Source organism: Drosophila elegans, unplaced genomic scaffold (assembly GCF_018152505.1).
Source record: "Drosophila elegans isolate 14027-0461.03 unplaced genomic scaffold, ASM1815250v1 contig_512, whole genome shotgun sequence".
Lineage (NCBI taxonomy): Eukaryota > Metazoa > Arthropoda > Insecta > Diptera > Drosophilidae > Drosophila > Drosophila elegans.
Window position 1 is genome coordinate 225,884 of NW_024545895.1, and position 16,379 is coordinate 242,262.

General features: G+C 40.4%; 1 protein-coding gene across 2 annotated transcripts in view; it reads left to right on the forward strand.

Annotated features, from left to right (window-relative positions):
* Positions 1-3,756: 3,756 nt before the first annotated feature.
* The window catches only part of LOC108137349 (DEAD-box helicase Dbp80), a 225,663-nt gene continuing 213,040 nt past the window's right edge, over positions 3,757-16,379 (forward strand). The window contains exons 1-2 of one of the 2 annotated variants that reach the window (XM_041709788.1): positions 3,757-3,873; positions 3,923-4,044. In XM_041709788.1, coding sequence (XP_041565722.1) covers positions 3,826-3,873; positions 3,923-4,044 — 170 coding nt within the window. In that variant the 5' untranslated portion in view covers positions 3,757-3,825. The remainder of the gene's footprint in view (positions 3,874-3,922; positions 4,045-16,379) is intronic. The other variant, XM_041709789.1, reaches the window with a different exon arrangement.

Genomic DNA, 16,379 nt, shown 5'->3' on the forward strand with positions numbered 1-16,379 from the left:
CTGAAATGAGAGTTATACATGAAAACCGGGTGTCGGAGGAGATCTATTGTTATAATTATAAGTTTTGAATTTGAATTTAACGTAACCGAAATTATGTAGCAACCACACACGGTTGCATTTAACATTTTACCAACACTGCGCCACGCATAACATTCTGTAAACTTAAGCCATATTTAATGTAAGCGCGGAAGCGCAGCATACTTTGCTTTTGTCGATTACGCTAACAATACAATTTTTACAACTTGAAGATTAATAAAACACATGTATTGAGAAAATACGCATCAGAACACAACACGAGACTCAGAGCATTATCAATCGCTCATGGAAGACGGAAAGTAGCAAGTTAGCTGCTACACCGGGTTCGCAGGGAAACTAACCACTTGCAAACTAAGTGCAGAACAGGGTCATTGACCCCGGCCCCAAGGGAAGAAAAGGTCAATAAATAAACAACAAATCGATAGGAAATTGCTCTTACCATATCATTGTGCGAAGTCACTATAAACAAGGGATGTGGGCGCTTCAAAATCTGGAAGGAATATCAGCGCTGTAGAACTCAAGAAGGAGCTGTGAGAAGAACGAGTCGGCTAGAAGGATACAAGTTAGAACAAGTACGAGGAGAAGAGTATACCAAGGCATAGAGAACAGCGTGTTTTTTTTTTCGTTCCCGAAGTAAGGGGAGAATGTGAGGAGTTGAATAACTCCCCACAAGTTGGTTAGCAAGCAGAGTAAGCGTATGCAAGCAGTAGCCTACCAGTTACCAATTACGCGGCGAATTCGCCCGTAGTTACGGAAGTGCGGCGAGATAGAGTGGTGCCCTGAGCACCAGACAAGGATAGGGAGAGCCCGAGAGGGACAGCAATAAAAGAGAGTAGCGAATGACCGTAGGCAGAAGGAAGACGTGGAGACGTTCAACTTGGAAGGAACCGATGACGGATTTCCCTATTGTCAACAAGTCCGTGTCAAGTCGGCGAATAAAAGCACTTCGTATATTCCCAATCTTTCTGCGCCCTTTCAATAGGGCGGTGACGTTTATATACATTTGGTGGGACGAACACTTACATCTTCTGAGCTAGCCGCACGACATTCGTAGCGAGCGGATAAACCATGAAAATCAGTTCGTTACACTAATTAAGCTATTTTCCAATAGTTCATCGTTCTTCAAAACTCTAAGATAGCAATCATAACTTTCTTCCGGGAAACAGACAGCTGCATTATATGAACAACATTGGCCAGTTCTGGGATGTCTGATTCATCCGGTAGTTGAGCTTGGGATAAACGGTCTGCAACTAACATGTAACTTCCAGGTTTACAGCATTCGCTGTAAACGCATTGTTATTGAGTCAATGTCACGGCTTACTTAGACTTCCAGAGCCGTGTGATCACTTTCTACAAAAAATTCTCTACCATAGATATAATAGTGAAACCTTTAACACGCAAAAACGATTGCTAAAAGCTCTTTTTAAATTTGAGCCCATTTTTGTTCACTCTTTGTTATCGTGACGCAAAACTGATTGGACGTCCGTTTTGTAGAATAACACAACCGATACCGTTTTGGAGGCTTAAATGACAACAGGCTTAGCTCCTGTCATAAACGGCTAAAACCGGACCACTTGCTATAGTTTTAAGCAAGTCATTGAGTTTGTTTAAATGTTATGCAGTCCACTCAATCGAAGTATCATTCCTAGTTGATTTCTAAGGCTTACAGTTCTAGAAGATAAGTCTAGGATAAATTTAGCTAAAAACTTAAAAAGTCAAAGAATGCGTATCATTCTTGCTTTGTCTTCTGGGATTTTAATATTTTGAATGGCTTCTCTTCCGATAAAATATGACCCATAAATTCAATTAGTTTTTTCCAATATTGAACTTTGTCCACATCAATCTGATTGCTTTTGTAGTTATTAATATCCACTATATCGTTTGTTGCTGATGTTGTTGTTGTTATTCACTCGTCTTTTCCTGCTGTTGTACTTGTTGTTTTCCATTCTTCCCTTCTTTTGCTTGCAGTACTTGAAAATGTCAAATTTTTCCGCAATAGTAGCATGCCAATTCCTTCGCACGGCACTCGGACAAATGATGATTATAGCAGCGACGGATTCAAGGAGTTTAAGCTGCAACCTTTGTCGTGTATGCCAATTATGAAGCGATCTTACAGCATACGCCACAATCACATTTGTAGTCACATAACTCTCACTGCTTGCCGAGTTGCGTCTCAAACTCTATGAAATGCTATCGCTCAGTTTGAATTATGTTGTTGAACTTGTAGAATTCCATTGTGATGTTTCGAAATGGGAGCCCGTAGTCATCAAATGCCTTTAGTACGTCCTTCAGTGTTAACGGCTAGCAACCGCGGCAGAGGAAGACGGGTCTGAAGATCTTACCATGGTGTCCACCATGCAATGTGCAGTTCCATCGCTGGGAAACATTGTGCTAACCAGCCAACCATAGGAATGTGGCGATATGGCGTTATGGAACTGCATCTTTCCCGGAGGATAGTGCCGGCTAACCACGGAGTGCAAGAGCAGAGTACCCCCTATGCCCTGGAGTCCGAACAATCGATTCCGACTCATCGGAGGTCTCACGTCTCTAACTTGACGTTTACCATCAATATCGCAAATCAAAACAAAACAAAGGTTTATTTACATTAAAAAAACTGACAATTGGACAAAATTGGTGGCTTTGGTGTCCTTGCCACAACGCACCCACCCTTCCATCCTGGTGGATTATTTTTTTTTCGATTGTTCCTATGGGAGCTATATGCTATAGTCGTCCCGCTCCGACTTATATACTACCTGCAATAGAAAGACAACTTTTGTGAAAGTTTCATGCAGATAGCTTTAAAACTAAGAGACTAGTTTGCGTAGAAACGGACGGACATATGTAGCTAGATCGACTAGTGATGCTGATCAAGAATAAATATACTTTATAAGGTCGGAAACGTCTCCTTCACTGCGTTGCAAATTTCTGACTGAAATTATAATACCCTCTACTAGGGTATAAAAATTGTTTTTAGGTCGATGGTATTGTTATTATCGATTGCTTAGACTACAGGTTTATTACAGCTCTATCCAGGAACCGGAGGAAGGAGGGCCTAGGTCTACTGTAACCGTCTCCTTAAGAAAACACATACATTCGATACATGTTTAGTATTATACAATATTGACACTTATTATCCAATTAAGAGAATACTATATTCTCACTACTTTTACACATCCACATTCCGATTTCAGCTGATCTGAACAGCTGTGGCTCGTCAAAACATGAAAAAAGTCAACAGGTCACCTATGTTTATGTTTTGATGAGTCAATCTTGGTTTATGTTTTGATGCACTACAGATCAGCTGAAATTGGAAGGTTGGTGTGCTCTGTGGAAACTGGAGTTTCACTTTTTCAAAAATCCCAACGGTTTTTCAGGAATGGACTGTGTGGAAAAGGGCATTAGCGTGTATATTGGCACGACCTCTTTAAGGGGAGAAATTGGCAAAATTGTGGAGACCCGATATTTTAAATGCATATATAAAATACATGCAGAGTTCTAATATTCTCATATCACATTTATATTGTTAGATATTTTAATTCTTAATATATTTGCATTTAGATATATTACAAATTAAAAATAGCCCTCGTGTTTCAATTTCAGTTGTTCTCCCAATCTCCGCTAAGTCACCGACGCTACTTTGACGCACATACAAAACAAATATTCATTTTTAGAAATTTTCGATTAATCGATAAAAACCATGAGTAGTGTAATATTTGGAAAAGAGTATTTGATAACTTTGAGTTTTACCCGGAGTTTTTGTTTACAGATAAAATTAAAAACGATTTTGATATGGCTGATTGGGCTAAAAAAGCGGAAGACCAGGAAGTATCCAAGCTGGTATTAAGTATTTCAATTAAAATATTTGTATAAAATAATGCGGATTTAGTTATTTCAGGTCGATCAACTTAACATAGAATCTGATATTGCCTTTGCCCTGGAAAATAAATGTTCAAATTATGAATTAGCGGTTGCTAAAATTGTTAACGAAAATGAGCCTGATGTCCCAGAGTAAGTTTTGATTGTCATGAAATAATTTTCTAAATCCAACCGAATTCTGTCGTCCATTTCTTCGTTCAGAACTTAACGAAACGATTTGATTCCAAAAAATGCGACATAATACCCACACAATTATCAATAATGTTCTGAAACTTCTCACAAAAAAAATTTAAAAAATGATTTGTGAAAAAGGCTGCAGGCCATTGATGATTACGTTGGGAGGGTAACTGCCCTTCATTCACTGCTGGCTTAAAGACTCAGTCAGTGTTCAAATGATAAATTGTTTAACGGCGGTTGCCGGAGTTTGTTTTATGAGCGATGTGCTCTTTATTGAATCTAAATCAGAAGTGAACTTAAAGCTAACAAAAAATGAAATTGAGTGCTTGCCGGCTATGCACGATCATCCAAATGCCGCGTCAGCGGTTTTGGCAGCTGCTGGGCTTCGGACATTCGGTCGTCGCCTTCGTCCGGTTAGCTACTTAGTTAACTACTCCCCCCTCAAGATTGAGGCCGCCCTCGGTCGACCCTATTTCAGCAATCACCCTTCTTAGTTGGACCGCAGATCTTAGGTTAGGCCGACACCAATCAACGCGCAACATATTACTTCTGTAATTAGCGCTACCATGTGTGCCTGATTGGTGTTGATATTATTTCCGAACTTCTGAATGTATTCTAGGTTACGTTCACTCAAGCGGTGAAGGTAGGGGAGGCTCAGAGCATTTTGATTGATGGTGATGTTCAGTGAGGGTAAGCTTGCCACCCCTGGAGTCCTCTTTTGGGCGGAGTTTTGGCTCAAAACCAGGGTTTCGTTTACTGTGACGCGCTCATTAAACGTGACGAGATGCGTCCCGTGTATCCAGACGCTTGTTACGTTGTCTACTCGTACTTGCGCTGATTGATTATTGATGATAATAATTGCCTCATCGACATAAGTGATCGAATGTAAATCACTTGGTTGGGTCTCGCAGTGCGCAACTCCACCTGCGTGGAGCTCTCGGGCGCATGTGGTCTCCGCTGAAAGTTGGCAGAAAGTGTCTCCTGGTGGTGTGGAGCAATTCTGGATCGCATACATTTCCCCATTGCATTCTTCTTACATGCTAATTTAATTTTTGGGAATTTAATGATGACTGGAGACTGGAGAATTTTCACGGATGCTACGGACAAAATATCTTTTATAGGAGTGTCGGTGGGCTTCTCCATCCAAAAACTTTCTAGGTCTGCGTGATCTAATATGTTTGGGCGACTATGTTTACTTTAGCAAGCGAGATTGCCATCATTAAATTTTGAAGTTCCATTGTTAACATTCGATTTCTGGAGAGCAATGATTCATATAAATGGCCAGTGTCCACTTGTGAACCCTTTCCCACTTTCAGGATTTGATTTACGATTGACGTTAATTCATTAATTTGACTTTGTATTCTGGTATTTATTTCTATTTGTATATTTTTTGAATTGATTGTGTTTCTGTAAATTTAATTATTTCTAAGACTTTTAACATTGATCCTAAAAAGTCTAAACTCCTGGCTACCCTGTGGTGCACGCCTAACAAGTAGAGCAGGTCGCGGAGGTGAGCTGTATCCACATTCAAAAGCTTTCTCATGTGTGACTGGGGGAACATATCCCTCAAATTTTCTGTTTCTTCTACTACGCGCCTGTACTCTGTAAGGTTCGCTGCATGTCTAATGGATGCAAAGTCCTCCCATACTGGTATTTGACCGTCAATAATGGGGATGTATGTACTTGACTTCTAAAGATTCGGTGATGTCGACGCCATGGTTAAGGAGAAGAGGATTGGGATGATTTTGAACCTGTGGAATGAATTTGGAGCTATATTTTTGTTCATGACAAGGTTGTCCACCACCAACGGAACCTATCTTAACCTTAAAAATGTATTCTATCACCTATGCTTACAGCTAGTAAAAATTTGTGCTAAGTGGCAAAAAAGGAAAAAATGAAGGTAAAAAACTTTTTTTATTTGATGTTGTCTTTGTGGACCACCCTCCCCTTGATGAGGACCGTGGTCCCCATGTCCGCTTCTACAGCTTTCTTCTGGTGTGAGTTTATTGCCAAGTCTTCGGTTTGACTTAACCAAGACTTTCCGCCGACCTCGAATACCCTGTTTTGTCGGGAGACATTTTCCCTGGCCCTAAGTGTGTCCTGGGCCCTTATGATCCTATTTTATATTTCCGTTTGCGGATCGTCCGGATGCACCTCCACTACGTCGACTGGTCGTTCGTTGATGACCGAATGAATCGATTTGTTATATTTGGTGGCGGCCAACAAAATTTCTTCCACAGTATCAGTTAAACCTTTGTCGATTTTCAAACAACGTGCGAGTTCCGACCGGGTGCTGTGGAAGCACTTCACTTGTCCGTTTGAGAGTCTATGGAGGGGTGGTGCGTTTGCAATGCTTACACCAAAATGGTTCTCGAGCATAGTTGAGATTGTGTGCGACTTTAATGATGGTTCATTATCGCAATAGACTACCTTAGGCCTAGGGAAAAAATTCATAAGTTGTAATATGGCCGGTTTAAGGTTCTCAATTGTCCTTGACATGCTGCACCACAGCGAATTTTGAAAATTTGTCTACGCAGGTGAGCAAGTATTTTTTAGCCGTACAGAATTTGTCAATATGAAGCATTTCCCCTACGTAAGGAGGCGTCTCGCTGAGCTCATGTTTTTTTGGATGCCTGTCGTATTTGGCTTTTGCACAGGTCTTTCAATTTCCTACGATCTCGGCAGCTAATTTGGCCATTTTTGGGAAGTAGTACTCGGAGAGTACCTGCTGTATTGTAATAGGGTGTCCTTCTTGGGACCAATTCCATAAGCCGAGTCATCCGTCGTTAGATCAAATGCCTTCTTATAATCAGGGTATCTCAGCATCACGTCTTCAGATGCCAAGATATTTCGCAGCTTCTGAAACGCTTTTTGCTGTGCTTCAGAGAACTGAACTGGAGTTTTCCGTGACCTGTGTCTACTAACAGTTCCATTTTCTCCTTTTAGGATATCAGAAAAAGGTCTCGCTATAGCTGCAAATCTCTAATAGTTCGCAGACTTTGGTTCCGGAAAGTCTTTAATGGCCCTGACCTTTTGTGCATCAGTTGTTGCGCCATCACAGTTTACTATGAAACCTAAAAAAATCCAAATTTTTTGAAGAAGCGCGGTTTTTCTACTGACACCCTCATGATTGCTTCGTAAAGGTTCTTTAGAAACTAATCTACATGTGTGACGTGGGATTGTGCATTTTCTGAAAAGATGATCACATCATCCACATATACGTAGCAAAATTTGCCGATTTTTTCTCGCAAAATATCGTTGATTGTCCTCTGAAATATACTGGCCGCATTTTTCAGACCAAAAGGGAGCCTTCGAAATTCATATCTTCCCCCGTGATAACCCCACTTAAGATCCAACGTTGTGAAATATTTGGGCTTGCCTAAGTTCCCAAATATCATAGAGATATTTGACATGGGGTACTTGTCTTATATTGTTTTTTCGTTAAGTTTGCGAAAGTCAATTACTAGTCGCATGTTCTTGTTGCCCTCTTCATCAGTTCCCTTTTTGTCTACTACCCATATTGGGTTGTTGTATGGAGACGTTGATTTTTGGATTATGCCGTTACTTAACAGATTTTGTATTTCTTTGTTGACAAAGTCGGCAGCCCCCATAGGGTAAGGATAAAATTTTTGCATAAATGGGGTCTTCGTTTTCTGTCCTAATTGTAGCTACCACCGATGTGTTATAGGGTAGTGCTTCATCTGGATTAGCAAAAGCGTTTTTTCTATCCATAAGCATTTTTAAAAACGCGCCTTTTATAAAGGGCGGTGCATACGCATGAAAGAAGTTTTCTTTTTTGGAATACGTTCTCTAACTTCCGACTAAGTCGTCACAAATTACTCACACAAAGAATTGCGAGCATGCTCCATTATGTGTGTCGACTACTGCTCCATAGATAGCGCCATGCCGACCACTGAAAGCACACGCCTGTTATAATGCAGTCTTGGTTCATCAAGACCCGTTACAAGTGTTGATTCCTCCAGGTCATTTAAAGTCTGTATTTCAAAAAACGTTTAAAAATGTACAATTCTGATCCGAACACATTAAAAAAAAGGTTATAACATAACGAAGTGTGGTAACAAATACTCAGAAAAACAAAATCAAATAGAACTAATCAATTTTAACAGTAATCAAAATGGTATAATTTAAATTGGTAATCCATGTTCTGAATTTGTTAATTTGGGAGAAACAACATCTGGCCTTTCATATACCATTTTAGAGGGTAATATAATTTCAGTCAAAAGTTTGCAACGCATATAAATGTATTCTGATCAGCATTACTACAAGAGTCGATTGAGCCTTATCTGTCTGTTCGTCGTAATCGGCACGCTGCTTTGAGTTGTTAAGTAACAAGACTGATTTGATTGTGCCGATGACAAACAATTTAATAAAAAAAAGTAATTTTTTGGTAAAATACATTATAGTTGTCACAAAATGTGTTATCAGAAGTTTTTGGAGTCACGTTAATTTGACCTCTTCAAAAGGTGTTTTTGATTGATAGTATTAAACGTTGATGCACTATAAACAGTACAAACAAGGGGCCCAACGAAACCAAGCACGAGCTTGTTACGCGCGGGCCCTATTAGCATAGTGGGCAGTTATGGAGTTCGCGAGGAAAACACAAATAACCTAATATAGACCCATTTGCTAAAAAAACTAAAACTAAGTACGTTGCAAATATGTTTAAACTGTAGTTTTTAGGACAGGGATAGAGGTTGAAATGCAAATTTGATTATATAGATTATAATAATTATTACTAAGAACACGAAAGGGTTCATGCAGGCCATATTTAAGGTACATATGTACGGCAATCATAGCTTAGAATCAGTTCAAACCACGAAGGGGAAAAAGAAATATTTTTATAGCGGCTCAATATGACCAATGTGGGCTTGATATTGGGGACTCCAAACGGGAGCCCAATATTCTAAATTATTATTCAGTATTCTAAATAGCCTTGTTAGCAGTAGACTTTAAGAAGAGAATAGTTTATAAGTGAAGGCGTACTCTTATAAAAAGTCATTTAAGCCAATTCTGATTTAAGATGTTAGATTAACTCCATCTCTGAAAACAATCAATTTCAGATTGTAAACCGAAACCCGATTGCAAATTATTTTTATTATTAGGATATTATTTTATTATTATAGGACAAACAAAGTTTAACATCATCAGCATACATTAATATTCGAGAATGTATTATGACAGAAGGAAGATCATTGATGAATAAAATAAATAGCGCTGGGCCCAAATGACTACCCTGAGGCACTCCAGTTGTTACGTATATCATATTAGAAACTGCATTTTTAAAAATAACCCTCTGAGTTCTTCCATTCAAATAACTTGAAAACCAAGTTAAACGATAAGTTAAAAACCCGAGCTGATCTAATTTAAATAACAGAAGAGAATGGTTAACAGAATCAAAAGCCTTACTTAAATCTGAGTATATAATAACATCAGTCTGCATTTTATTATTAAATCCTTTAACTATAATAGATGTCAATTCAAGTAGGTTCGTGGTAGGCCTTCGCTAAACAAAACCATGTTGATAAGGTGATATTAGTGAGGAACAAAAATGTTGCAATTGAGATGCAATAATGAGCTCAAATGCTTTAGGTATTGCAGACAATTTAGAAATACCTCTGTTATTTCAAACATTCTACTTTCCTCCCTTTTTATGGGGTGGAATAATAAACGAATTTTTTCAGATAATTGACAATTCAGTTGAGTTAGACAATTAAAACAGTTTAAGAATCGGTTTACAAATAGTTGAGGCACATAACTTAAGCACGCACACAGGAAGCCCGTCCGGCCTTGGAGAGTATATTGGTGATGGGGTCCTTTAGAAGAGAACCGGGGGAAAAATACAATTAGACCTGTTTAAATTGTAAGGGTAAACTAAATAAAAATATACTAATCATAATGACTGGGTTTCTCCTTGTCGTTGTCGGGCGAGTATTTTTATCGCTCCTCCATCTGATCAAATTTTATCCGTGTAAACTACATCGATCAAATCCAATTTTGGTCATTTTAACTAGTTTTCGGTGATCGTTATCACAACGAAATGTTTTGATCGCAAAAACACAGTGACTATACGTAATTTGCATAATTACATTATCTGAATACATTTTGCGTGTTTGCTTTGATGATCTACGTTCGATTGATCACTGACTATTATATTTCAATAATTTCTCTTAGAACCTAACTTATGCTACGGTGGCGAGAGACCGGGCGAATTCGCAAGAGCGAACGGACGAAAGCTTTATTGGCTCCCGCTCTCGCCCTACAACTAGTGATTTAAATACAAACGCCAAGGGCGCAAACGCCGCCCTCTCTGAAGGGACGACTTCCTTCAGCCCAGAACGGGCAACAGGGCCAATCGGTGGACTGCTCGCCGATATTTCCCGTCCTGCGTCCTGACGTCCGCCACGCGAACCTTGCTATCGGCGCCGGCGTGCACCGCTACCACTCGTCCAATCCTCCACTGCTGGGGCGGAAGGTTGTCTCCGAGGGGCCTGGAGTTGAGCACGGCCTCCACGCTGGTGAACAGAGTTCCGAGCTCCTCCGCGGTCAAGAGGTCTTGGCCTACCGTCCGAAGGAACAGGTTCTTTGCAGGCTTCACACCTGCCTCCCATAGTTCGCCGAAGTGCGGTGCTCTGGGCGGTATGAACGCAAACTCGCATCTTTTTTTTTGATGCGAATGTTTCGATACCGTCCCCCTGCTCCTTCAGACGGGCTCGGAACTCGCTCATGTGGCGATCTGCGCCGACGAAATTGGTGGCGTTGTCGCTCCACACCTTCTCCGGAATCCCGCGACAACTTACGAACCTTTGAAATGCCAACAAGAACGCATCAGGTCAGACACTAATTCTAAGTGGACCGCTTTGGACGCAAAACAGACGGACAAGACCACGTACGACTTTTACGGTGGCTTACCACGGATACGATACGTTGTGCTGAAGGGACCACAAAAATCAACGCCACAAATATTGAACGAGCGGAGAGCTCGAAGTCTATCTGCTGGCAAGTTTCCCATAATTTGCGTCAAGAGTTGCGGCTTACAGCGTGACAGTTCGTGACGTGCAGACTTCGTACGGGATAGGAGCATTCAATAACCGACCCCCAACTCGTAGCAATGCACTATGGGGCAAACGACTACTTTTTGTAACATTAATTAATAACTTAAAAACGAAGCAATTTTCACGGGTTTTTTTTTTAAATTTAGTCTATGATACGAAAAGGAAGGTTTTTTAGGTTTTTTTTTTTTTGCTAAATACTAAACAAAAAATTTTTTTTTTATTCAGAAGATAATGATAAAAAAATACAAGGTTGGAAAAAAAATGGGCGTGGTCTTACCTTTTGGGAGAAGTTATTTTCAGAGCAAACGCAGTAATTGTATTGAAAAAAGTTTAAAAAAGTGTGTAATAAAGAAATCTATAATTTCGTTTTAATAAAGCTGCACTTGCAGCTTGAATTAGTTATTCTGCAGGGATGCTATTTCTGTCCCTTCGTTTCCTTAGCCAAGAAGAATGCTTTTGGCTGAAAAGGTTTGAGTTTCTTTTGCAATTGCCCCCTTCTGTGTTACATTGTAGCAAAGGCTTTGACTTTTTTTGAACAAAATTGCCTCATCTTGCTTGGAACAAGGACAACGTATTAACGCTTTCAAAAATTCGAAGATGGCAATCTCCTTTGCACTCTTTGTCACCTCTGCTTTCCATATGTTAAAAAACTCGGAGTTTGCAAATATGACGTTAGAACCTAAAAAGTTTAATTTCAGAAAAAGTGCGCAAAAGTGCACTTTTATACTAACAGAATAGAAAAGTAATTGAATAATTTATAATATGTAACAAGTTTTAGAGTTTGAAAGTGCTTGAATCACTTTGTAGCTCTATTTAAAAATAACAAATCACTACAAGCTTTTATATTTTTTGGGGTTATAACTTACACAAAATAACAGGGACGTCACAATCGATACATATTGCAAACCACTATTATTGGACTGTATGCCAAAAAATTGCACTTGAATTGGCTTTTTTGCTTCTTTTTTGTGTTAAATTTGGAAGAAAAATTTACGACTTAAAGCGCTCGTTTCAAGTTGCACAAACAGCTGACTTTGACAGCTGATAGCTTAACAGTAATGCGCTCTGTTAAAATTTTGTGTTTTCAACATTTAAGATTAGGATTATTTCTATCCATCGCGATTAAAAAAAATATATTTAACGACCTTTAAAAAATTGGTTTTGGGCAAAAAATGTCTTCGTTGGCCCCATAGTGCAATGTCGAGGAGCACCAATCTAATTTATTTTTTTGAAGAAAAGGGTTTAACTTTTGAATATTCGTTGCTACCGGTTTATTTTTCAGAATTTTACTTATGTCGTCCCTGAATTCGTGAAATTGGATAACTTCGACAATTTTATCAAAAGCGAAATCCAGTTCTATTGGCGAAATACTTTTCTCAAAGGGCTTAGACAGGCTTAGACAGGTGCACCTTTGAATAAAACGAAAAACCTTCACGAACAGGTGCGACGAAAAGGATTCTATTTTCTGAAGCACATAATTTGGCTCTGGGCTCACTACGAGAGCTATTGCCGATTTGCGTAGCTCCATCGAGATTACATCAGCCGGCAGTTCGAAATGTTTATTTACAGGCCAATTATTTTCTGAGTCTAGCAAGAACGAAGGCCCACCGAACCAAATGGGTGTTGTAAGCACCTCTACGTCACATCCTCGGGACACTATGTCTGCTGGGTTGACTTTCGTGGTGTCTCCAAATTGCTTTCTCCGGTCACTCCTGAATTTCTGCAACCCGGTTCGAAACAAAAACCGACAACTACGAGGGATGGGTTTTGATCCAGTGTAAAGTGATCTCCGGGTCTGTTCACAGAAAAACAATGCTCAATGAAAGAATTTAGCAATGGCCTGACACGATTATAGAGATCTGCACACAGCTCAAGGCGAGGCAAAGTTTTCGTCTTGAGGGGAGCTACTTTCGATTGGGCGGTCAATAAAGAAACTTTCAAACCTTCAGCAGTTTGAGTCCGAACGTAGATGCTCGCTCCATACGCTCGCATGGAAGCATCAGCGAAACCATGTATTTGAATCGGGACTTGTGGATCTGTGTTGACGAATCGCGATACCTTAATTTTAGGCAGCTGCAGAAGCGTCGATTTAAACGTCTCCCACGACGTGAGCAACTTCATCGGTAGCGTCTCGTCCCAATCTAATTTTCGAAGCCACAGTTCCTGCGACAACATCCTTGCCGTTATGACCAAAGGACACAAGAGGCCAAATGGGTCGAAAAGTCGAGCAGTTACCGACAAAATATTTCGTTTTGTCGCGCGAAGATCCAGGAAAGAGTCATCCAACCGAAATTGAAAGTAATCTTTAACCGGTAACCAAACCACGCCAAGGGTCTTGGTTACGTCTGAGTCTGCCATAAGTGGCATTACAGCGCTATCAGATGCGGATAACTCTGGGCAGTTTGAAAACCACTTTGCCAATTCAAAGCCTGCCTCTTGCAAGACCTGAGAAACTTCGTCTCGAAGGCTTTGCAGGTCCTCAACGCATCCGGCGCCAGTCAACAAATCGTCAACATAAAAATCATTCTGAATAACCTTTGCGGCTTTTGGATGAGTTGCTTGCGCCATCTCTCCTAGCCGCATTAAACACCGAATCGCCAAAAAGGGGGCTGGCGAAGTTCCATATGTAACGGTGTTCAACTTAAAGATTTTCAGGGACTCAGAAAGATCTCGTCTGCATACTATGAGCTGGAAGTTACGATCAGCTTCGTCCACCATCACTTAGCGATACATCTTTTTGACGTCGGCCGCAAGGGCAAACTTATGCAATCTAAACCGAAGCAGAGTCGAGTACAGCTCCTCTTGAATAGTTGGGCCTACCATCAAGATGTCATTCAACGCTACCTGCGTAGAAGTACGGCTCGATGCATCGAAAACTACTCTCAACTTAGTTGAAGTACTTTGTGGCCGTAAAACGCATTGGTGCGGAATGAAATCAGTATTCGGAATTTTGTCATTGATGGAGGACATGTGGCCCAATGAGACATATTCCTCCATGAATTCAATATACATCTTCTTCAGCGAAGGGTCCTTTGACAATTTCCTTTCTAGCGACAAAAATCTACGTTTCGCAACTTCGTATGACGAACCAAGCAAGAGTATTTGGGTCAGATTTAAACGGCAAACGTACCGAAAATCTATCGGACGACAATCTTTGAGTAATTTTCTCAAAGTGTTGCTGACAGAGTTGTTGCTCAGGAGTATGGACTTTAGCCTTGGGCGGCAAGTCCTCCACAGACCAAAATTTCTGCAGGGTTGTGTCAATTGACTCCAACGCTTCCTCCTGGCAGCTGAGATGTACCATTTTTTCAGCGTTTTTATTATTTTCAGAGGCACATCTGCCTGACACTATCCAGCCAAGAACTGTCTTTTGTAGGATGGGGAATTCAGGCCCCTGCTATATCTGGCCAATAGATAAAAGTTCAAAGAATGTTTCAGCGCCGATAAGCATATCTATTTTTTGGGGCTTGAAGAAGAATGGATCTGCCAACTGAATATTTTCAGGCACCCTCCACCCGCTGGTGTTCACCGCTTGATCCGGATGATAACCAGAAATATTTTTCATAATCCAAAAATCGAACGACAATTGGCTGTTCCCTACCCGCGACTTCACAATCGTGTGTATTTTTTTGTGGATTGGGCATTAGTTCCACCAGTGCCTTGCAAGCTCATTCACACGTCCTCTCTTGTAATTTTGAGCCTCTGAGCGAGCTCATCAGCCACAAAGTTTATTTGTGAACCAGAGTCGAGCAACGCTCGAGCTAATACAAACTCGACGCTTTTGGTTTGGACGCTCACAACAGCAGTTGCAAGAATGACTCGATCCGATGCATTCGCATGCAAAACATTCGACGTGGATGGAGAGTCCTGCATGAGCGTGGGTTGAGAAGGGGGTGGCAACGCGAGATTTGTGTTTGGGATATATATGTGTAGCAAAGTGTGATGTGAGGGATTGCACACTCTACATCTGTTCGATTTGCATTTTTTGACCGTGTGACCCTTTCTTAAGCAGTTAATGCTCTTTTAGCGAAATCGAATCTTTGATGAACTGTTAGGGCTGCGAAGGAAGCGCAGTTTCCAATCTGATGTTCAGCTGAGTTGCAATACATGCATTGAACAGATTCGTACCTGGCAGCGACAAACGAAAAACTCCTATTTCCATTATTCTTAGGGTTAGTTTGGTTCTGCTGAACAGTTTTGGGCTTGGAAGCCTCTTCCGCTACCATGTGTTGGTATCGCCTGTTGAGAGCCGGCTCACATTCGCTCCGCAGTGAAAGCGAAGTATAATCTAACTGTTCTTCCCATTTTCTTTTAGTTCCTGCATCGACCTTGCTCATTACCAGATGTATTAAAATAGAATTAGTAATGCGTCTATCATCCCCAATAGACAGCAAGGAGTCATACAAGACTGTGACCGTGTCGATGAGGGTTCTCAAGGCTGTAGCTGAAGGCTGGGGAATTTTTCGTAAATTAAAAAGTGTCGATATGTTGTCAAAAAAAAAAAATAAGACAATCATTATCGTACACCCGCTTCAGGCTAGCAAGGGCTTTGGGATAATTTTCCGCAGTATCTTGGAAGGCCCTAACTGTTCCTACAGCGTCTCCAGCTAAACACGAAATTAAATGATTGAATTTTTCAATATCGTGTAAAGTGTCATCTTTGTCAACGAAAGTTTCGAAAAGGCTTATAAAATTTTTAAATTCGGAGTGTTCTCCGCTAAAAGTTGGGAGAGCAACGCTCGGCAGACGGCATTGAGGCGGGCGATTTGCTGGCGGAGCGGATTTCTCGATATTATTTTGTTTGGACTTATTTAAAATTGAAATCAGCAATGACGTTGTCATTACGGCCCTCTCTTCCAACTCTTCGCGGTATACATCTTTTGTATCTTTCACTTCTATTTGGTTTTGCAAAAGTGAAGCATTTTTAATGTGCGTATCTAGAATCTCTAATCGACACTTAAGCTCAACCGGATTTACTGATAATTTAGCTTCTTTTAAGTGGCGATAAGTTCGGTTAATACTTTTCATGCAAACATCTCGTTGGTGTTTAAGCTCTTCGATATCCTTAGTTGCCATTGCGTTAATTTGTATTTATTTTGTTGGTATCGAAGAGGTGTTAAATATTTATTTTTATTAAATTATTTATTTGTTAAATAATATAATAAAAATCAACGAGTAATTTACCGATCGCACACAGTGTGAGGGAGCTAAGTACCG